Source organism: Hibiscus syriacus, unplaced genomic scaffold (genome assembly GCF_006381635.1).
Source record: "Hibiscus syriacus cultivar Baekdansim isolate YM2019G1 unplaced genomic scaffold, ASM638163v2 tig00110021_pilon, whole genome shotgun sequence".
Lineage (NCBI taxonomy): Eukaryota > Viridiplantae > Streptophyta > Magnoliopsida > Malvales > Malvaceae > Hibiscus > Hibiscus syriacus.
The window spans coordinates 10,095-34,512 of NW_024062569.1; the positions used below are offsets into that span (position 1 = coordinate 10,095).

Consider the following 24,418-nt stretch of genomic DNA (forward strand, 5'->3'; position numbering starts at 1 on the left):
ACATTTATTTATTATTTGTTATCTAACATTTTTTTACCTTTTTAGAGAAAATACAACCAATCAAAGGTAAGTAATTCGAATCGGTGTTTTAAATTTCAATTTAAATTTTTTATTTTCGCAATTGAAGACAACCGATAAATTAATTGGTACCGAAAGGACGATTCAAGGTGCTAATCCTTCCTTGACCATAACCGACTCCCGAACCCGATACATTTCTGGTACAACGTAGATCAGGTAAGATGATGCCCGATCCACCTAAATTCATTTTAAAGTGGTCGATGACGTCTCCAATTCATTTAATCTAAGTCGAAGCCTAATTCCGAACCCAACCGAAAGACGGTTCCGACATTGATAATGTAAAATTACCGGAAATAACATTCTCAGCCAACCAAACATGAAAATATAGATTCTATTCTCATAAAATATAAATTATTCTCATAAAAATCTCATTTTACCCCAACCAAACCCAACCTTAAAGTAAACGACCACGAAAACAAGCAAAATATTTAAGAAAGAAACAAAAATGTCTTATACGCTTATTCGCTAGTCGCTACATCATACAAAGTCAGAGATAGCCTTCGCTGCTTCTCCTTTTCACTCTATCTCTTTCATTCTCCTCTCCAAAATCATTAGATCTCTTTAACACGTCTCCAAGCACCCGTATTTTATCGGGGGAGAAAACTATGTCTGACGCTTTGATCAATGGAGTGGCGGGAGCCGGTGGAGGGATCATAGCTCAACTCATAACATATCCTCTTCAAACTGTACGATTCACTTTTTCCTTCCCTTTTTCAAATTTAAAAATAAAAAATCTATTTAATTTTTTCCCGAATTTCTGCTTTGATCTGCAGGTAAATACTCGTCAACAAACAGAACGTGATCTCAAGAAAGAGAAACGGAAAATCGGAGCCATTGAACAAATGTGCCAGGTCTTTTTTCTTCAATAATTTTAGTTTTAGATGACGGCTTTACGTTATAATTAACGGGAACTTCTGAACATTTGACGGAATATGCTAATTGAGCTGTTTTAAGTTAGGCACTGTTTGCTTGTTGATTTTTCAAACCTTCCTTTTTTTTTCTTTTTCGCAATATTAGCAATTATTCTAGAACTAATATTAGCAATAGTATTAACAATTGACAGTAATTTAGTGTTTAGTATTGAATTTGTTTGCTCGCTTTTGTTTAATAGGTTGTAAAACAAGAAGGATGGGAATGGTTATACGGAGGCTTAACGCCTTCTTTAGTCGGTACAGCTGCATCTCAGGTGATAACCTTTTCGATTTCTAGCATGATTGTTCTTGTTCTTGTATTACTTTAACTTTAGTAATGATAATGTTGCCAAGTGAAACAAATTAAATTAATTGTTCAATCAATAATGATAGGAAGTTATTTTTTTGTATGCTTGTTGTTTTATACCATATGCTTCTTTGTTTGGTTGCCGAGAAAGTGATGGGAAAAATTAGAAGTGGATTTATGAACTTAAGAACCATTGCCCAATTTATATCATGCTTGAGTTTTACGTTGAAACTTATCCCTAGGTGTCTGTGATCCTTACCTTTGAAATTGTTCTTTCTTAATGTGTACAATTTGGTTTCGTACTGTAATCTGTCTAAGAGCACTTATTGATAAATGGATTGCGACTTTCAATGTAAATGATAAGTGGTCCCATGTGATGGCAGATTTGTCCCCAGTGCATTTATTTATTATTTATAGTTTTTTTCTTCGTTTTTTAGTTTTTGTTAATGTTCGTGATAATTAATAAATATCATATTCCCTGTAAAACCCACACTGTAGCTAGGAATATCTGCGAAAACGAATATAGCAAATACCATATTCCTTGTAAAGCATAAACTGTAGCTGGTTTTGAGATTAATTACCATTGATATTAGGACTGATATTCTAATTGGTGTTTAGATGCTATTGAGCTAAATCAAATTCCAGATAACTTTCTTGTGAGCTCTATGGAGAATATTTGTATGGAGGCATTTTTGTTGCTTAACTACATTTTCTATACATCGTTTTTCGAACTGGACTTTCTTGCTAATCTGTGATTGGAATGGATTGCTGATTGGACTGTTGGCTTTCAAAACTGTTTTCCTTTTGTTGAGTGTCTTTTTAAATTTTTTGTATTCTGTTTGTTCGGTTTTTTCCTGGATTCCTGAAATACTTACTAATTCTATTGTACAGGGTGTTTATTATTATTTTTATCAAATATTCAGGAACAAAGCTGAAACTGCAGCACTTCAAAGCCAGAAAAGAGGGATTGGTGATGGATCAGTTGGAATGCTTTCTTCACTTGTTGTAGCAGCTTTAGCTGGGTAATGTAATTTTATGTGTTTCTAGTGTTGCCCTGCATCAGCTTTTTGAAAGCTCTTTTATAAATTGTAGAGCATGTGTGCCAATTACTGTCTTATAATATCCTAAATTGTGTAGTAAATCTCTGCAATTCTCTCTTCTTTGTATATCTGTGAGCTAAATATATGCTTAATAATTTCTCTGTGTAGGTGCGTAAATGTGATGTTGACGAATCCTATTTGGGTAGTTGTGACACGTATGCAGGTAAAAAGAAAATGTGCATTGCAGGGAGCTTCTTATTTGCTGTAAAACACAGAAGGAACAAAACATTGTATGCATTCTTCATCAAGTTCACAAATAAACTTATAGCTGAATAATAATAAGCATGGAGCTTTGGATGTTAGCCGATTGGAGTTTTTAATTATCCTAGAGTCCCAGTAAATAATTATGCCTTGAGAAAATATGGCCCCTTAATGCAGTAAATGTGTTCTTAACTACTATGCCCAACATTATTTTATGCTTAGATTCTGGTCTTTTTTCTTAGATCACACATAAAAAGTTACATTTCTTTCGAGTTCTGAATCATGCATCCGATCTGAATATCCATGTCTTGTTCAGTTTACATGCTTGTTCATATTTAAATTAAACAACGAATGTATTGCAGACTCACACAAAATTCGCTGAGAACGACCATTCTAATAGATTGACAACAACAGCTCCAGAGGAAACAGTTCTTCCTGTCATTGACCCTCTTTCTTATGGAACGAGCCATGTGGTACGTACAGTTGCTTCGTCTGTATTGTTCTTTATGTATTTCTCTTTTAATATTGAATCAAATACAAGTCTCTAATTGAAATAGTAGGATTGTTGTTTTAAACCCTAAAGTAAGATATTATTTCAACCAAAGATATTTTGTTACATTCTTTTGCAAATGGAATACTTGCAGATTCAAGAAGTCTATGATGAAGCAGGACTTTTGGGCTTCTGGAAAGGTGTATTCCCAACATTGATAATGGTACGTGAGAAGTGACTGTTATGCCTGCTAATTGTGCATCCCTGATTGTTCCTGATATTTCTAACAGGTGAGCAATCCGTCGATACAATTTATGCTGTACGAAACGATGTTGAAGAAGCTGAAGAAAAGGCGATCTCTTAACAAGCAGGGCAACAATGGAGTAACTGCTTTGGAGGTTGACTCTGAGTTAATCTCCCTTTACTAATAATTACGTTAGCGTTCCTTGAAAATGTGGTCTTCTCTAGCTTTAACCTCTACAGGAACCGTCTAATTATACTAGATATTTCTTCTCGGAGCTTTAGCAAAACTTGGAGCTACCATCGTGACATATCCTATTCTCGTCGTGAAGGTACGATCGTATGACATGTAGATGTTCATTCTTTTAGAAGAAAAACTTGGCATTAACCATTGTGACATAACCCTTCATTTTCGATTGAAAAAAGTCTAAATCATATCCTTTTCTTTGTTGCTTTTTCAGTCGAGACTTCAAGCAAAACAAGTTACAACCGGGGACAAAAGGCATCATTACAAAGGTATGAATCGTTACAATAAACCTTATGCTCAAAACTTCTGGAGTCTTTTAACTATGAATATCTAACTGAGACAAACCCAAAAAGGCTATTGCGTTCTGGTTGGTCTTCGGAGAAAACAAAAGCCGACGATGGGACATGTTTATATGTTTCAACTTAAGGTTCAGATTGTTTTCTAATACTTCCATCACGTGCATCGATATAGGGACTCTGGATGCTATTATAAAGATGATCCGGTACGAAGGCTTCGCCGGGTTTTACAGAGGTATGAGCACGAAAATCGTACAAAGCGTTCTTGCAGCCGCCGTGTTGTTCATGGTTAAAGAAGAACTTGTCAAGGGTGTTCGACTGATGCTTATTAAAGATGGCTTTCGTGTTACGAAATCTAAGTCTCCTTAGTGAATACTCTCGTGCTTCTTACCCCACTCCAGTTATTTAAACAATTTGTAGTTGGTTAAAATATAAAAGTTGAATTATAGCATATAATTGAAAATATATAAAAATATTATTACTCATTGAAATAAACCTGTAACATTTGAATGGAATTTGGAAATATCAACAATAAATTTGTTTATGTTCACAATTTGCAAATCAATTTTTTATAAATAGTTATGTTTATATTGAATGTATTCATAATCTTCGCCTTCGTTTTGTACATCATAGTTTAATGTAGCATAGGGACGATATGAGCGTGGCCATTGGAGCCACGGTTCGGAACCATCTGCAAAGAATGTAATGGAAGAACGATCAGCTACTCTACTTGCCATGCATCTCAAGTCCAAGTTTAAAACATTCTCACATCCACTCGAGATAATTCGATATATTAAAATCGTAAATACTTCTATATTGGAGAAGATATAAACAAAGAAGTAACAAAAAATTGGGATATTTCCACTGTTTGTCAACAAGCATGTAACTCGAGCAGAATTCGAAGTAGTGCCATTGTTATTAAAACAGATTGGGACAAATACCAGTTGATCCTGTTCAATGTTTGTCGGAACCGCAGCTTTATCGATAACTTTTGGAGTCCGTATCTAGATGCCACCATCTCCGCTGCTAGCCAGAGCAATGGTAAGGGTATGTGGATGAGACTCAGATACATCTGACCCCAAGTACATCTACTCGCATGACACGAACAAGCTCTTCGTCTTTCTTCTTCCAAATAAATATTCAAGAGTCGAATCCGCTAACCACATACTCAGATTTGGGTCCAAAGAAGCTAACACCCTTCACATTCTGATAATATCCATGTCCCTTTTAAACTTGAGGAATAGCTTTTCCATGTCCCTTATAAACTGGATCCGTCTCTGTAAGCTCACTCTGATCTGAAAAGGCCAAGCATGTTACTCCACTTAAATCATTATCAATCACATGAGAGGATCAAAAATAATCTGCAGGTTGACCAAAATCCGTTGAACCATCTCCTTTATATTTTTGAATATTGTAAAGGCGGGTATAATCATCCCATCCCCTGACCGCAAAGAGATTCGGGTTACCTGGATCGATTGCAATAGCATGCAGAGGAATAACCCGAATGAGAGCCCTCTGACCATTTATCTGTTTGCGTTTAAAATGTGTTGCAGCTTCTGCAGTTCTAAGATCAATCTGAAATGCAAAAGTATAAAACCACTCCACTAGTAAGCAATAGCTAGATCATCATAGAACAAACGAACAAGAAGAATAAGAATTCGATGAATGTTCAAATTATGATAACTTGAAACACGTCACATGCTGCACTAGTCCATCTTCACCACAAGTGTAAACTAAATGAAGGTTTCCTGGTTCAACGGCCAAATTATTCGCTCTTCCCTGATGTTTGGCCACCAGCCTAGTTTCAACACCGCACTCGGAGATTCGAGCATGTCGAGCCTACAATTAGGAAACAGTTTTTAGTCGGTTTCCTCAATTCACTACATAGAGGCCTTTGCTGGATCGAATATTTTCAAATATTGTAAAAGCGAGTATAATCATCCTATCCCCCGACCGCAAAGAGATTCGGGTTCCTTGGATAGATTGCAATAGCATGCAGAGGAAAACCCGAATGAGAGGCCTGTGACGATTTATCTGTTTGCATTTAAAATGTGTTGCAACTTCTGCAGTTCTAAGATCAATCCGAAATGCAAACTTATAAAACCACTACATAGAGGCCTTTGCTGGATGCTAAAATAAGAAATTCCTTCACCTGACCATCTGAAGCACATGTAATCAAGCTACGATAACCTGTGTAAGGCATGGTTTTACCTCGGAAAACATAGTAGACACTGGCATGACCTGATTCAAAAGTGAGCTTGGGAAGTCCAGTTTCCCAATCCCATAGTATAATCTGCTTGTCATCAGCGCCAGAGGCTAAAATGTTACCATCACCATTAAAGCTCGCAGTGTACACACAACCTCTATGCTTTTCGAGTTTCTTGAAAATGCCGAATCAGACACAAGATCCCGGAACATAAAACAGATGACTAAATCAGAACCTAATGCAAAATGGGACTTTGTAAAGGACAGTAAATCTGTCACTTCCACCTTTTACACCATTCATTGAATTTCTCAGTAAGATATGATAGTATATAAGATAAACAGCACATACAATTGTCAAAAAAAGAAAATTCTGGCATTTGAATTCTCATTTAAACATTTTTTTAAGTAGTTTGAAATGATTATAAGATAATATCTATTCATAATACTTTTTAATTATTGACAATCCGTACACACATAGTTGCTTAAACCTGAGTCCTCTAAGAGAACGACTATTGACAACGCGTACACACGCAGTCAAACATAAGTTCCCCGAATATGTACATTTATTTATTCAGTTTCAAGAAAACATGGAAAACCATCACATACGATCAGCTCCTCTGCTTGTCATACATCTCAAGTCCAACTTAAAAACATGCTTCCATCCACTCAAAGATAATTCGATATATTAAAATCATAAACACTTGTTTCTATTGGAGAAAATTTAAGCAAGAACGACCGAGAAATCGGGATGTTTCCACTGTTTTATCCTACTGTCAACAAGCATGTTGTTCAAGCAGAATGCATTTCATGTCATTAGCTACCTCATTTGTAACCCCAAAATTAGTACCAGTGTTCGGTTAAAGTTTTAAATGTCCGTTATGGTTAGAGTCAAAATGAAAGAAAGAAAAAAAATAAAAAATAAAAATGTAAATAAATTTATACAATTTACCTTTTGTGTCAAAAAACAGTGGTAATTTTTTGGAACAATTTCTATTTAGAGGAGAAGAATAAGAATTTTACTCCTAATGAATTTTAAACCTACAATCTAAAAGAGTGTTAACTGAGAATTTTAACTACTTACTTTAGAGATTATTGACAAACAATACTACATTTTAAAAAATATATTCCACCGAACGTCTGACCAAATTTCCTGTTACACAAGTAAAATCGCACCTATTAAAAGTATCTTCCGAAAATGACACATCTTTATTTCATGTATAAGAAAAGATGTTATTTTCTTAAATATTTTTTTGAATTTTAGTTTTTTATTTTACAACAAATGACCGACATCCCTATTGACTTCATCAACTGCATCCCCTTTCAAACAGCTCCCATGGATGTTAACCATCCTACTGTGTTCACCTTCAAATGACTCTTTAAAGCAACTCACGACCGATAATACCTTATAATCAACTCAGCACGATAATTTTGTGTACCCCTAAACTTTTGTGTACCGAAAAAGAACATAAAAACCTATGGAAACCGCACTCGATGTAATTTTTTTAACTTAAATCCATATGTTTTAGGTACAATTTCTCAACATTGTTGCCAATACATAAAGAAACACTTGAGCAGTCCTTGCTATCATCATCATCATCAATATCATCATGAACATCAAGACAATCATATTCACCACCACCATTCGTCATCGTCATCCAAAGATGACTCCATACCACCAAGAGCAGAAACAAATTCATCATCTTCACCTTCATTATATACAGCATAGTTGAATGTAGCATAGGAGACTATACGAGAGAGGGTACGGGGGCACCGTTCAGAACCTTCTGCAAAGAAGTAATGGCAGAACGATCAGCTCCTCTACTTGCCATACATCTCAAGTCCAAGCTTAAAACATTCTTCCATCCACTCAAGAACAAGAATTTGGGATGTTTCCACTGTTCTATCCTACTGGCAACAAGCATGTTGTTCAAGCAGAATGCATTTCATGACATTGTAACCTTAAAAGTAGTACCAGTATTATTAAAAAGAGATTAGGACAAGACATACCTGTTGATCCTGCACAATGTTTGTTGGATGCGTGGCTTTATTGATAGCCTTTGGCGTCCATATCCTGATGCCATCAACTTCGCTACTAGCCAGGGCAGTGGTATGTGGATGAGACTCATTCGAGAGCCGCTTCCACTAACCACATACTCAGATTTAGGTCCAAAGAAGCTAACACCCTTCACATTCTGATAAATTCCATGTCCCTTATAAACTTGAGGAATAGCTTTTTCATTTGCTTCACTACATGCAAAAGATGGGGAAGATGGAACTGGATTGTGCCCCAATCTCATATCTCGTGTAAAGAGAAATGGATTTGTCTCTGCATGAGACAAGAAGCTCACTCTGATCTGAAAAGGCCAAGCATGTTTCTTCACTTAAATAATTATCACCCACATTAGGGGGTAAAAATAGTCTGTAGGTTGTCCGAAATCAGTTGAACCATCACACTTATATTTTCGAACATCATAAAGGCGAGTATAATCATCCCATCCCCCGACCGCAAAGAGATTCGGGTTCCTTGGATCGATTGCAGTAGCACTCAGAGGAATAACCGGCCTATGAGCACTGCGACAGTTTATTGGTTGGCATTTAAAAAGTTTTGTAGCTTCTGCATTTCTAAGATCAATCTGAAAGGCAACAAAAGTATAAAACCACTCCACAAGTCAGCTATGGCTAGATCATCATAGAACAAAACAACAAAAAGAATAAGAATTCCATAAATGTTCTAAATTATCAACTCAACTCACATGCTGCACTAGTCCATCATCACCAAAAGTGTAAACTAAATGAGGGTTTCCTAGTTCAACGGCCAAATTATAAGCTTTTCCCTGATGTCTAGCCACCAGCCTAGTTTCGACACCGCACTACGAGATTTGAGCATGTCGAACCTACAAATAAGTAACAATTTTTACTTGGTTTCCTCAATTCACTGCATAGAGATATTTGCTGCATGCCCAAACAAGAAATTTTTTCACCTGACCATCTGAAGCACACGTAATCAAACTACAATCGCCGGTGTAAGGCATGAATTTAGCTCGGAAAACATTGTAGACTCTGGCATGACCTGACTCAAAAGCAAGCTTGGGAAGTCCAGTTTCCCAGTCCCATAGTATAATCTGCTTGTCAACTACTCCAGAAGCTAAAATGTTACCATCACCATTAAAGCTCGCAGTGTACACACAACCTCGATGCTTTTCAAGTTTCTCGAAAATGTCTAATCGTAGCACGAGATCCTGGAACATAAAACAGGTAACTAAATCAAAACCTGGAGCAACATGGGACTTTGTAAAGGACATTAATTGAATTTCTCAATAAGATATGAACATAGTACTAAATTACGGCAGTAACATAGTGTAACAGTCGCATCATAATGATTTTTAAGGTTACCGGCATTACAACCACATCCTTAATCTAGAAACACAATTGGTTTTAGGAAACAAATTACGTCCTAAAGTCCACAATCACAAGACTAATGTGAATCCACAACCGCAATTTAGTAATATGGATACGACAGTATATAAGATTAACAACAACTACAATTGTTAAGAAAATAGAATTATTAGTAACCTCGGAAGCAGCACTGCGTTGGGCGAATTTCCTATTCGATAGTTCTCCGACTTTCCGTCGCCAAGCATCAACCAATGCCGTGTCCACACTCGCCATTGCCCTTTTATTCATGACTCACTGAATTGAAGCAATTGAAGCACCGCCATGTCTAAACTTCGAAGTGTTGGCTTTACTAGTTTATTTTTGGTACTGATTTCACGTAGGTTGAAGTGGAACCAGAGGCCTTTTACAGGGTTCGTCATAACCAAATATATAAACTTTTTTGGGGTAAAAGTATCTTATTGGTCCCTGTACTATAGTATTTTGGGCTTTATTTTGATCTCTTTGTTGAAAAAACGGAGAAATTAACTGATATTGTTATAATAATTTGAGGTTTGATGAGTGATATTCTTGCGGGTGCGCCTGTGTCGGTTTATGAAATTTGACAGGCTATTCGTATGTAGGGAGGGAGAGTGACTTGGGAATCGGGATAGATTCCTAAAAATTCATCTTATCCCATGAATGACGATTTTGGATAGATTATAGTAAGCTTGTATTGTTTGGTTCTCACATTGATGATATTTGTTTATTGTGTTTGAGCACGATTGAGTTGAGACCCGCAATTATTTATTTTTAGATAAAATATATGTATTAAACTTAATTTAAAAAAAAAAAAAGAAAATGTACAAAATCTCGATATTCAGTCAAATAAATTTTATTCTGTACAAAATTTTGCATTAATGGAATCTACTCTATCAAACTTCTTCCTATAAATATTGAAGTGAATTAGCTTCTTTAAAGAATAAAGAATCTCAGCTTCATTCCTAGTCGAACACCCGAAGATCCTCCTATTACGTTCTTCCCATATACGATAAATAAAATCATTCCAAACCAATTAATTAAGTAATAAGATAGTGAGCGATTTACCTTTAAGCCATGAAACCACTCAATCCAGTTCATGTTCCCATGAGAGAATCAAGTTATCCAATCTGCAAAAATCAACAGTAGCTTTCCAACTCTTCATAGAAAACGCACATCCAAAGAAAATGTGATCCTTGTATTCATCAGCATCAACACGTAACACTCAAATACTGTTCACATTCAGCCCCATTCTCCGCAATCTATCCTTGCCTTAAGGGACAATGACGAACCAATCAACTACAACATGCTTAGGGACATGCATAAGAAACCGAATCAATTTGTGCCACACAACCCTATCCTCTTTCCTCCTAAGCTCGGACCAAATATCTCCGATCTTCGCTATCATCGAAATAGCAGAAAAAAGCCCACGAGCCTCATTTCTTAACGATAAATTTTTTCTCAAACTCCAGTCAATGACCCCTCCATCTTAAAGGTCTAAAAGTCAGCCTCCTTAATGACATAGGCTTTAAACCAAGCAACCCACAATGAACCCTCCATACCAAAAATATGCTTTAACAACTGAAACATACAAGCCATAATCCAGCTAAAATGGTCTCTAATGCCGAGACCACCCTCTGACTTAGGTAAACAAATACACTCCCAACTCTCTCTAGCGCCCGAAGCAGGAGTATCAAGCCCTTTCTAAAAGAAACGAGAACAAATCTGTTCAATACGTTTCAGCACAGCTTGGGAAGAAGAAGCTGTCTACATCAAAAATTGACCACAGTAAACAAATATACTTATTCTAAGAGTGTTTGGGAAAATATTTTGCAGACTTTCGGTTTGACGAGACCGGTACTAGGATAGATTCAAGAACGTGGTTGAGCGTGTAAGAATGACAAGAGTAAATCGCTGCTGGCTTTTATGTTCTGATTAGCGTGGAATGGTTTCATCACCTTGATTTGGAAAGAAAGAAATAAACGATTTTATCCGGGGGAGCTCGCCCTGGAAGAGAGATTTTGAGCCGGTTGAAGGAAATGGTTAGAACTAAAGTGACTAGTGTGAAAGGCTGCAAGCTGGGGAAACTGATTAGGGCCAGCCGTGTAGTGTGGGGTTTGGGGTGTAAGAGTTTTATTTGAGCTTGCAATTATTTTTGTACATGATGCTGCAGTGTAATTCTGTCTTCTCTTGGATATAAAATTGTTTATTAAAAGTTCATTATTTCAGATGAATTAATTAATATTATCTAAATAATTAAGTAATTTGATTCACAAAATTCGTATTTCAACATAAAAATAAAATCACCCCTATAATTGAGTAACTATCCAGATAATTTACCTAAAGAAATCTATTAGCATTCATTGCTATCATCATGGTTATCACCATAAAGATCTTTGGCTATTTATTATGTATATCCAATTGGCTATAACATTATGTTTGCGTGAACAGGAGAATATAGTTATTGGTAATTTTACCGTAGGGGAGTATTACATTATTGCTGTTATTGTAATCCACACCCATCTTCCATGTCTGCCTTCTCTATGTTGTAGTTTCTTTCAAAAACCTGGTGGGGAGTCCTTGCACAAGGAACTGGAAATGGCCCATTCTGAATCCCACTCTCGGTTCCCACTGCTTCCCATCTGCAAAATCCAACAAGTCGACTAATCGTGGACAGACACAGGATTTAATGTCACGGGTTAAATTTATAGAACTTTAAGGGATGAAAATAAATTATCAATAGAAAATAAAAATAATATATGAGAAATTGAAATTTTTAAGGGACGACCGTCTCCTTTAACCCCTTCGTCCATCCCTTAATAAGTCCTCTTCCAACACCAAATATATATATATATATATATAATTCGATTTCTCATTGTCTTTTTCCATAATTTTCATGAATTTAGCCACCTTATTTGCACTTTGATTTTCAAACAACATACCTGAAGTTGGAAACCAAGTGGTGGGTCACTGAGCATCTCCAATTTTGCATGCTCGTTTCCAGGACAGGCATGCACTCCACTGCTGAATGGCATGAACGTGTTGGGTTTTGGGCCAACCTGCAACAAACAATGAGAATAACTCATCTAATGGACTGCAACCAGAAGAAACGCCTCTAGTGTCTGTTCATACCTCAAAGGATCGGATTCCCTAGGATCGGCGAAGAACTCGGGATTGCGATGAATGTTTCTGAACAGAAGCATCACTTTCCAACCTTTCGGAATAAGGTAACCTTTGTATTCCACATCAACAACTGCTTCTCTAAAAGTGAAGGATATGATGCTTGCCATTCTCTGCGTCTCGAGTATAACCTTGTGAGTAATTGGCATGTTCCTTGTGTGTGACCAACTCAGCGGCTGATTGTTTTTTTCAATCAATCTCTCAATTGCCTTGTGTTCAGCCTACAAACACAAGACTCACCCATAAGTTCTATTAAGATAATGCTCTAGTGCTGATCCAGCCCTACCTTGACTGCCTCCAGAAGTTTGGGATTGTCATGGAGGTACTTGACAATCCATGTCATAACACCAGCCGTGGTGTCCTCATCGGCGAAAAGAGTTCCGATGATGTTATCGGCGATTTGATCATCGATCAAGACTTCACCTTTTTCATCCTTGGAATTCAATAAACAGCCCACCAGATCCCTTTTAACCAACTTCTTCTCCTTCCTTTCACTTAATATCACTCAATATCTTGCTTAGCATCTTCCTTGCCTGCAGTGAGTTCTTTTTGTTTACAGGAAGTACGAAAGAATTCGAGGAGTCAACTAATATGGGATTGCTTATTACCTGTAATGCCTTTCTGTATAGAGTTCCAGAGATGTTTGTAGGGAAGGAATTGTAGCCATTGTCGACCATGAAGTAGTTCTTAAGCTCCTCACTATATTGAGCCTCGAGGCGGCCAAAAATCATTAGAGTACAAACTTGGAAAGAAATCTGCAACTATTTGCAGATAACATGAACAAAACTTCCAACCAATCATTTGTTTGACGACGACATTGAACCGAACAGACCTTTTTCATTTCATGAAAGGTATCAACCACATTCCCCCATGCCAAGAATCCAGGGCCGAGGCTACTAACTGGCCCGTCCTTGAGCCTGGGCAAGTGCCCCCACTTGCCCAGGCCCCTCTTGTAGGCCCGAAATTATAAGTTCACCTATAATTAAAAAAATATATTATCTATTTAATTATTCATCTATTATTTTATTTCTATTTTGATTAACTAATTATTATTTTTAAAAATTATATTTAATGTTATGTTTTTTTATTATATATTATTAAAAATTTAATGAAAATATTAATGTGATATTTTTAAATTATTTTTTATTTTTCACTTATTTATTCTTTTATTATTTTTTTATAAGATGAGTACAGTTAAAATATAATATATACCTAAAATATAATCGTGCTTGTTTTGTGAGAATAATAGAGTGTTTAATAACTTTTATTAGCTTTTTATTTAAAACCTAACATGTAATACCCCTTATAAAAACCTTGACTTCGATTGTTTGGCAGTGTCATCCAGTCTCAGAAGATCAACTGCGCCATTTCCTCATAAACAAACATGCAAGAAAAGAAGGCGAAAACGGGAAATAAAAACGCGAAGAAGACGAATCTCTTAGATCACAGCTCCATCAAACACCTCCTCGATGAATCCGTCTCCGAGGTAAAAAGAAAATTGAAAAAAATAACGAATCAGAGCAACCCTAGATCCGTTCATTTTCACAATTACAGTTCAATTTTGAGTAATTATCTCTATCTTTTTTATTTTAAATAGATTGTTAAGAGTCGTGGATATGTTGAAGATGTGAGGATGAGCAATGTCAGATTATTGATTGGAACTATTACTATTGTAATCGCTCTTGTTGCTCAATTTTACAATAAGAAGTTCCCCGAAAACCGTGATTTCCTCATCGGTTGCATCGTATTATATCCTTTTACCAATGGACCAACCAATTGGGAGAGAATCAATAGATTCCTTTTCGGGAGCGATTCACTTATTATTGTAATTTCTAGATTAATAATTATTTAGAAATGTTTTTAAATTTGGATTGAATTGTTTTATATAAGTTTTTGAATTTGTGTTGATAAACTGGATAGAATCCAAATTAGGATCTATTTGGCTGTTAATTTTGGCTATTTAATAGAAACAAATAGTTATGTGGTCGTGTATTATTAATATAAATACAAATCTATGCATAATTATCCATATGAAAGTGAAATTAGGAATTAAGTACTTTATTATTCAAAAAAAAAAAATTTCAAATTTTAATTATTCAAAAGTATATTAGTTTTTGTAACCAAATGGATTTTTTGTTTTATTTCTAGATGTAAAACTGAGCAGTGAAAGCAGCAACTAGACTGAGTATTAGATAACTTAATATATTTATTTTTGTCTGCCATATGGAAATTTTGTTTATGAACTTGAAATTCCCATCTATTTATTACTTTTTAAAATGATTAAGAGCAAAAACTCTTTTCCTTCATCTGACCTTGCTTCAACATTTGGCTTCTTTGTTACTTGTGAAGAGAAGCCAAAATGATGATAATATTTTCGTCTTAGTTTCTAATGCTTAAACCGGAAAATAACTGGTTAGAATGTATCTACTACTAAGAACTAGATGGTGTTAACTTAGGGGCTATTTGTTTGCCTCTTAATGGAATCATTTAACGCCTTTGTTTCGCACCTCTGAATGATTCAGTGCTGACTGATTCAGTACAGAAGTACATTCTGAATGATTCAGAGCCATTATCAAACAACATGTCACATTCAGAGCTAATTCATACAGAGCCTCATTCAGCATTTGAATCATTCAGCGCTTAATCATTCTGAAGTAAACAAACAGCCTCTTAGTTTTCACCTTTCCTGTGACTTTCATGTTTCTTTGATCCTTGACTATGGCAAATATATAGTTTTCAATGGAGCACTCCAGCTGATTGCGTACACAAAGGAAAAGAAGGCCATTCTCTTTACTTATCCTCCTGCTGTAAGTTCTCTTTCATTATAATTAAATGTTTCCCTCTTTCTTTCTTTTTTTGAAAAAATTAAATGTTTCCTTATGTTGTGCTATGTGTTAATTTCTTTTTCTTTAAGTGGAGTTTATGTTTCATGTATGATAAGTTTGGACTTCATTCTTTGCATGTTTAAGCCTGTGATGTTGAAATTTCCGCAATATATGCATGGTTACTGATTCATGATGTTACCGTCAAACTCTGTTCTCTCATATTAGTATGATTATATGATGGCACATTTTAATACGAATTCATTGTCATCTAGCACACTGTTCAAGTTTCCATTAGAATGTTGAAGAAGTATTTGCATCATAAATAAAACTGAAGAAAAAAGCGTTTTAGGACTTTATCCACCTTTTTGTGTCCTCTTTATGGTTAAACTATTACATTTCATCCTTATTACAGTGTTCCTTTTTAGTCAATCAATGCTTTATGCTTAAAGTAAATGTGGGAGTGAGATAATGCGAAGCATCTAATGACATCGTTATTCTTGAATATTGCCCAAGGTAATGATGTTTATTTTTTACAAACTCCTATTACTGCCTAACCTCCATGATCTTTCAGAAAAAAAACTTACATAGGGTGGTACTTTTTGCATGCCTTTGGTTAGAAGGAACTTACCAAATTACAAAGTCTAGAAATAAATCCACTATACAATGGACCTAGTTTTCGAGGATCCTGAGATGCCCTTCTGTTCAAAGCCCTGTTTGTGTTGTTTTCTACATCTAAGTGGTGATTTATTGTTTTCAGGGATCTGTCACTAGCACCGGCTTGGTGGTCTCTACAAAGTTGCCGAGGTTCTCTGATCTTTATACCCTTACCATAGCAAGTGCAGATCCCAAGTCGATATCTGCTGGGAAACCTGTGGAGTTGACCAAAAGTGTTACCCAATGGTAGCTCCATCTCCCTCTCCCATTATTTAGCTCTCTCCTACCCTGTTTGTTCACGTGCCATCCATTTGCATTTCTAACCTATAAAAATATTGCAGGTTCACCAAGGACGGAGTATTGGTGGAGGGCCTGTTCTGGAAAGATGTCGAAACACTAATAAATGATTATGCAGCAGAACCAAAGAAAAAGAAGTGATCTAGATAACTAGTTACTAAGCCTTACTCTGATAGGTTACATTGTGTGAATTCTTATAGGTTCACCACATTTATTGGTCTTTTGTTTGAGGATTTTAAACTAAATGAATTTTTCCCGAGGATTAGAAGACAATTTTCATCGTTTAAGGAACAATGAATTCCTGCTAATGAAAAAAGATTTGGTATCTTTAGTTTTATTGATTTTTGTAGTTTAGTTGGTTATGGCTTATTTAATAACTGATGATAATTTCCAAGTAGCTTTCATCTATCTTAATCTTCCTAGCTTAATTGGTGTTAGGACCAGTTTTGAATTTCAAACTGCAGATTGTCGCTTGCCTTGGTTGCCAGCTCTTTACCGTTACCATGTTTCCTACTGCATTATTTATTGATTTGCTTGCCTTATCGATTGTCCTATTTATTTTTCTGGGGTCAAATTTTGGTTCTGGCCCCTTTACCATGCTTAAATTGCTTTCTTGACGAACTTATAAAATTGTCATACTTTATTTTATATCTCAGGCCATAATTGTGTATGTGTTATTTATATAACTGGTGAAGTTAATAATTTAGTTTATAATCAAGTCTTAATTCGGTTAGCATGATTGTTATTATAATCTAAGAAGATATGATGGGTTCATGTGCACTTAAGTGTGTATTATCTTTCAATTTAGAATTTTAGGGATATGATTGTTTAAGCATTATTGAAATTGTTTTAACATGTTTTCGTTTAATGTTTTTCCCCTGAATATTGTATCATAGAATTGTTTCTTTTAAACTTGGAATTTTGATCTAAGTCCAGCAAAGGTAGGTTGATCTCCTGCTTCTGGTCCACGAGTGTACTTTTCAAAGTTAAGAGCATAATAAGAACAATGACCGACTGTGTCAGTGTCGTGGAGTACATTAATGGTTTCCGCGTGGGGCAGTGTGTGAACTCATGGCTAGCAAAGCCGTAGCGACAGGAGTGAAACGAAAAGATGGGAAGACTATTGACTTCCAAAGCAATAAAAACTTGTTTAAATTGGATTAGCCTGCAAATTCACTAACACGTAATCATCAAAACCTACAGAAAACAAGCTCAAACATGGCCTCACCTGATTGGTTCATCACCCTTGTTCTTTCTTGTGTCTCTATCGGTGTTGGGGTGGGGGGGTTTTCAACTCTGGCTTCCGGTTTAATCATGTCAGCCACGGCATCGTCGCTGGAGATGGAAGCAGAAGCTCTCCTCCATACTGGTTGGTGGAGTTGGCATAGCAACGACACTTCAAAGCGTTGCGAATGGCGAGGTATATCATGCAATGAAGCTGGAAGTATCACCCTCATTGATCTTTATTTTTCTGGGAGTACTGGAAACATCCCACCTCAAATAGGTGCTTTATCATCACTGGAGTACCTCAATCTTTCTTACAATTCTCTAACAGGTGAGTTACCTCAATCCCTTGGAAAACTTCCTCGTTTGAAACACCTCATCCTTTCTTTGAACTCTTTTGAGGGTTCTATCCCTTACACTTTGGGTAATTTAACCAATTTGAAGCAGTTGGACCTATCCCATAACCATATCACTGGGGATATTCCTCCAACTTTGGGTGGTTTAATGAATTTGGAAATTTTGAGTTTTACTTCAAACCAAATTAGTGGTTTGATCCCTTCATCACTATCTAATTTATCCAGATTTAACAGATTGTACCTTGACTCTAATCTTTTAGAAGGTCCCTTACCACAAGAAATCGGGGATTGCAGGACTTTGCAAGAACTGTCTTTGAGTAACAATCATATAAATGGAAGCATTCCCTTTGAAATCTTCTTTTGTCCTCGTACTCTTAATCTAAGTCATAATTTCATCCATGGACAAATACCGCTACAGTATGGTAACCGGCCTTACGAGAGGGTTTTGGATATTAGCCACAATAATCTAACGGGCATGATCCCTGAATCTTTGTGGCTTTCGAGCATGGTCGATCTATCATATAATTCTCTAGAGGGTCCTATTCCAAATCGATTGATTGAGTTATTTGGACCTGACTCATTTCGGGGCAACAAGCATTTATGTGGAAATGTCAAAGGCTTCCCTCAGTGCTCAACAACAAGTATCAAAGTGAAAATCGTTGTTCCAATTGTCGGTGTTTTAGCCTTGTTAGCTTTAGGATTTTTACTCTGGCTTAGATGCACGCCAAAATATAGAACCGCTGAGCCAAATGTCACAAAAAATGGAGATTTTTTCTCCATCTGGAACTTTGATGGACGAATTGCCTTCCAAGACATCATTGAGGCCACAAACGACTTTGATATCCGATATTGTATTGGCACCGGCGGTTATGGTAGTGTTTATAGAGCACGTTTACTGAGCGGAAAGATTGTTGCCTTAAAGAAACTCCACCGCAGAGAAGCAGAGGTCCCAGCTTTTGACAGGAGTTTCAAGAACGAGGCCAAAATGTTATCTGAGATACGACACAAGAACATCGTGAAGCTTCATGGATTTTGTCTCCACAATCGCTGCATGTTTCTGATTTACGAATACATGCCCCGAGGGAGCTTGTTTTCTGTCTTCATGGACGATACGGAAGCAATGGAGATGGATTGGATCAAAAGAGTAAAAGTAATCAAAGATACGGCATGCGATTTATCTTATCTGCATCATGATTGTCTCCCACCGATTGTTCATCGAGACATATCGAGCAATAACATTTTATTGAACTCAAATTTCGAGGCTCGTGTCTCGGATTTCGGCACTGCTAGACTCCTCGATCCTGATTCATCCAATCAGACAATGCTTGTTGGTACCTACGGATATGTGGCACCAGGTACAGTTTCCAAGCTTTGGGTTTACTTTTTTTTCATCTTTTTTTTTAACTGTCTTATCGAGTGTCAAAGTTCTTGTGAATGCAGAGCTTGCTTATACCATGGTTGTAACTGAAAAGTGTGATGTGTATAGCTTTGGAGTATTGGCACTTGAAATACTCATGGGAAAGCATCCTGGTGAACTCTTGGCATCACTCTCAACATTATCTTCTAATAATATAATGTTAAGTGATATATTAGATCCACGCCTATCGCTTCCGAGTGATCGAAGAGTGGCAAAGGATATTGTTTTTGCTGCAACAATTGCCTTTGCTTGCTTAAGGTCAAATCCAAAGTTCCGGCCAACGATGAAGCGTGTGTCTCAAGAGTTTCCTTTCAGAAAAGAGCGGTAGCTGATCGTCTCCAAATTATCTCCGTGTTGCAACTTATGAACCATGATCTGTATATGGACGGTGAAGGCAAAATTCAGCCTGAGAATTCAGTCCAAGATGATGAAATTCATGGCGGTTCTTCAACTTAATTCCCATCTCTAGCATTCTTCCAACAATGCGAGGCATCTTTACGTTATTCGGTCTCTTCATTTCTTGTGTTTTATTTCGATTTCAGATGTTTGTAAGCTGTGAAACTGTACTATTGAATACTGCAACCTGTCTTTGTTCTTGCAAATCTGAAGTCTGAAAAGGTTACAATTGGGACACCATATTTCAAAAAGTTATTTTCGAATCACTTAATTAACTGAATGTAATAATCACGTCACTATGCCGCTAAATCTTAAAAGGACATTAAAAAGGTGTCATTATAAAACATTTATAATTATTTTTTTGTTACAAGTGATGGTGGTAGGAGTCATTTGTGTTTGTCGAAGATTGGAGGCTTTATTCTATACCCTACCCCTAACTCAAAATGCTAAATCCTAAACCTTAAATCATAGAGTCTAACTTAAAACCCTCAATTTATGGTTCTAAGTTAGGGGTGTGATATAGAATAATGCAATTGAATAATTTTGAGGGTTAAATTGATGCAAAAATACGATAGAGACAAAAATGATAAATTAATTATACTATAGGGGTAGAAGTTACTTTTTACCAATTTTATAATTTCTAACTCTTACATTTCTAATATAAATTCTTAAATTTACCTACACTAACATAAAAATGTTATATTTGTACCTTATAACAATTGTTTTAGTTTTGGTGCTTTGTCGTGACCGTCCCTTTTATGGGGCCACAACCGGGTAGGTACGCCAAGGCCAACCATGTATAGGGCCTAGTGGCAGGGTAGAACAAGCTTGTCCTCTTTTCAAGCATTTTAATGTTTTAGGTAGGGAGTAGGGGTATGACTTACTGTCCCCTGTTCGAGCATTTCAACGTCTATAGGTAGCATTTCTGTTATTTTGTTTTCGCATATATGTAGGGGGTGGACAGCCGGCAGAGTTTGGGCTGATCCACAGGTAAAGGTACGTGTCTTGTGAACACCATCGAGGGCCGCCCCTACGGCCTAATCGGTGGTGTGGGTGAGTCTTCTGTAACCCGATATTTCTTTTATTAATAAAACATTTTTCTCTCGGAGAAGTCCGGGGGTTGAGGTGTGCATCCGCTATGCCCCACGGGCTCGGATTATTGGTCGAAGGACCATGTGGCTATAAAGATCTAACGCGATGTTTGTTTATGCTTGATCAGATCTACGAGATTAAGGCTGACTTGGTTGGGAAGCGTCCCTTTCGAGTGCCACACGGATTAGCAACCGAACCAACTAGGCTAAGTCCGTGACACTTGGTATCAGAGCACAGAGGTGCGTGTTCATTTACTAAAAGCACGGAGGTGCTCATTTTGTTGAGTAAAGCATGATAGTGCTTGTTACCTGCTTGTGGCACAGCTGTGCACAAGTGCTAAACCTAGCACAGAGGTGCTTCACCTCAGGCCGCAGCACGGAGGTGCTCGGTCATTTGTAAAAGCACGGAGGTGCTTGATTTTAGATTGTAGCACAGAGGTGCTCAATCATTCCAATGCACAGAGGTGCCAGAATTTAGATTGAAGCACAGAGGTGCTCAGTCATAGTTGGCTGCACAGAGGTGTCAGTCCTCGATTGAAGCACAGAGGTGCTCAATCATCTTAGCTACACAGAGGTGTCAGCTCTCGGCTGAAGCACAGAGGTGCTCAGTCAATTTTTTTTAAACTACACAGATGTGTCAGTTCTCGATTGAAGCACAGAGGTGCTCAATCACTTTTGGCTACACAGAGGTGTCAGCTCTCGATTGAAGCACAGAGGTGCTCAATCGTTAATTCTAGCACAGAGGTGTTATGGATTCAGCACAGCGGTGCTCTTTTCCTTCCTAATTTAGGCACGATTGTGCTTATTTGTGTTGCAGGCATAGGGGTGCCAGCGAGTTACAAGAATGGTTCGCACACGAAATGGCGGATCGACAAGCTCTCACAGAGGTGTAGAGCAGGAAGCTACCGAGCCAGTTATACAAGAGACTGGTTCGGTTGATCGACGGAAGCTAGAAGAGATCGAAGCCGCACTAGCTGCCCTTAGAGCTCATATGATATCTGGTGATCGTATGAGGAGAGTAGAGGAGACCCAAGAAGATTTGCTTGAGACAGTGACTGATTTGAGCAATGAGGCAAGAGATGCCATAGGCGTGATACAACTTGGGTATGATGAGCTGAAGGCTCAAGTCAGTGTGCTTCAGGCAGCGGTAGCTAGTTTGACCATAAACCCTATTGAAAGAGTGGGCATACGAGCCAAGATCCCTGATCCTCAACGCTTTGATAGAGCGAGGGATGCTAAAGAGCTTGAGAATTTCTTATTTGACATAGAGCAGTATTTTCGGGCTATGCGCACGGAGTCTGAGGAAGATAAGGTGGCAATGGCTTCGATGTATCTAGGTGGTGACGCCAAGTTATGGTGGCGGTCCAAGTTCAAAGATGGAGTGTGCTCCATTACTACTTGGGATGCGTTAAAGAAGGAGTTGAAGACCTCCTTCCTCCCCGAGAATGTTGATTACAACGCTCGTAAGAAGCTAAGGGAATTATCCCACACTGGGACTATAAGGGAGTATGTGAGAGAGTTCTCAACCTTGATGTTGGATATAAAGGATATGTCAGAAAGAGATAAGTTGTTTCATTTTCTTGAAGGGCTCAAGCCATGGGCTAGACTCGAGTTGCAGAGACAGAAGGTTCAAGATTTGACAGTAGCGATAGCTGCTGCCGAGTGCCTTAATGATTATAACGATCATCCTGGAAAGCGCAAGACGCCTTCTGTGAGTGGAGCTAACACCCAACAGGTTAGCGGGAACAAGTTGGCTCGAGGGGAGAAGACATCGAGTTGGGGAGCAAATAGAAGAGTCCCTGGAAGGGACCCAGCTCAAAATAAAGTCCCTACTGGTCCTGGATCGAGCAATGGAGGGAATAGACCCTCGTTAAGGTGTTTTCTTTGCAATGGACCTCATCGGGTTGCAGAGTGTCCACAACGAAGTGCTTTTAATGCCATGGTTGCAACAACAAAGGACGGAGAAAGAGTGAACGCTCCGATGGGAGATACTGAGCCTGAGCCGGCTAGAATGGGCTCCATCCGATTCATAACTGCATTACAGTCTCAGTTGAGTAACTTGAGAAAAGAACCAGAGAGGGGATTGATGTATGTGGACATCTCAGTAAATGGGAAAACCTCTAAAGCTCTAGTCGACACAGGGGCCACAGATACGTTTATCTCTCCTGAGGAAGCGGAGAGATGTAAGTTGATTGTAACCAAGGAGGTGGGACAAATGAAAGCAGTTAACTCTGCCGCTTCAATGATATGTGGAGGTGTGAAGAGGGTTAGTATCAAGCTTGGGTCTTGGGAAGGAAGTGTAGATTTCACTGTTTCCCATATGGATGATTTTGACGTGGTGTTAGGGCTCGATTTTATGATGGCATCCCAGGTGATTCCTGTTCCGGCATCAAGTTGATTAATGTTCATGGGGGAGCAGCCATGTGTGGTACCAGCTACGATTCTCCCTCGTCCTGGGAAGAAGATATTGTCCGCTATCCAATTTAAGAGAGGGGTGAAAAAAGGGGAGCCCTCATTCTTAGTCTTTCCAATTTCCAAAGAGGATGACAATCCTGGCCTGGTGCCCAGGAATGTTCAAGAAGTGCTGAGAGACTTTGAGGATGTAATGCCGGGTGAATTGCCGAAAGAGTTGCCCCCTAGACGGTTGGTGGACCATGAGATTGAATTAATTCCGGGAGTAAAACCTCCTGCGAAATGCCCATATCGGATGAGTCCTCCGGAGTTGGCAGAGTTGAGGAAACAGTTGGATGAGTTGCTCCAAGCAGGATTATTCGACCCTCGAAGTCACCTTTCGGGGCACCTGTGTTATTCCAGAGAAAACATGATGGGAGTTTGAGATTATGTGTTGATTATAGAGCATTAAACAAGTGACTGTCAGGAATAAATATCCCATTCCGTTGATTGCTGATTTGTTCGACCAGCTGAGTAATGCTAAGTATTTCACGAAGTTGGATCTCAGGTCGGGATACCATCAAGTGAGAGTGGCCGAAGGGGATGAGCCAAAGACGACATGTGTAACTCGGTATGGAGCATTTGAATTTCTCGTTATGCCTTTTGGACTAACCAATGCTCCCGCTACTTTCTGCACTTTAATGAACCAGGTGTTCCATGACTATCTCGATAAATTCGTAGTCATCTACTTGGACGATATAATGATTTTTAGCAATTCGATAGAAGAGCACTTGGAGCATCTTCGGTTGGTGCTGACGAGATTACGGGAAAATCGGTTGTTTGTAAAGAAGGAGAAATGTGCTTTCGCCCAAACACAAGTCCAATTTTTGGGCCACATCATTGAACGAGGGCGCATTCGTATGGATAAAGAGAAGGTGAAGGCTATCCAGGAGTGGCCGACCCCACAAAATGTTAGTGAGCTTAGATCTTTCCTTGGTTTGGCCAATTATTATAGACGATTCGTAGAAGGTTATTCTCGTAGAGTAAAGTTACTCACCGATTTGCTGAAGAAAGGCTGCGAGTGGGTTTGGTCCAAGGACT

General features: G+C 37.9%; 2 protein-coding genes and 4 pseudogenes across 2 annotated transcripts; 3 read left to right on the forward strand and 3 right to left on the reverse strand.

Annotated features, from left to right (window-relative positions):
- Window positions 1-494: 494 nt before the first annotated feature.
- LOC120213492 (peroxisomal nicotinamide adenine dinucleotide carrier-like) lies at window positions 495-4,420 on the forward strand. The gene is made up of 11 exons (XM_039211606.1): window positions 495-764; window positions 852-929; window positions 1,190-1,264; window positions 2,188-2,318; window positions 2,505-2,559; window positions 2,960-3,070; window positions 3,242-3,310; window positions 3,378-3,485; window positions 3,591-3,659; window positions 3,789-3,843; window positions 4,046-4,420. The coding sequence occupies exons 1-11, from the start codon at window positions 684-686 to the stop codon at window positions 4,237-4,239; spliced, it is 1,026 nt and encodes a 341-aa protein (XP_039067537.1). The 5' UTR covers window positions 495-683; the 3' UTR covers window positions 4,240-4,420.
- An 84-nt stretch (window positions 4,421-4,504) lies between these two features.
- LOC120213523 lies at window positions 4,505-7,423 on the reverse strand (annotated as a pseudogene).
- Window positions 7,424-7,704: 281 nt separating this feature from the next.
- On the reverse strand, window positions 7,705-9,383 carry LOC120213482 (annotated as a pseudogene).
- Window positions 9,384-11,989: 2,606 nt separating this feature from the next.
- On the reverse strand, window positions 11,990-13,507 carry LOC120213483 (annotated as a pseudogene).
- Window positions 13,508-13,995: 488 nt separating this feature from the next.
- LOC120213495 (probable signal peptidase complex subunit 2) lies at window positions 13,996-16,790 on the forward strand. Its single transcript, XM_039211608.1, has 5 exons — window positions 13,996-14,152; window positions 14,264-14,415; window positions 15,392-15,473; window positions 16,249-16,391; window positions 16,487-16,790. Exons 1-5 carry the CDS (start codon window positions 14,051-14,053, stop codon window positions 16,581-16,583), a joined length of 576 nt encoding a protein of 191 aa, XP_039067539.1. The 5' UTR covers window positions 13,996-14,050; the 3' UTR covers window positions 16,584-16,790.
- Window positions 16,791-17,677: 887 nt separating this feature from the next.
- LOC120213493 lies at window positions 17,678-20,030 on the forward strand (annotated as a pseudogene).
- The last annotated feature ends 4,388 nt before the right edge of the window (window positions 20,031-24,418 follow it).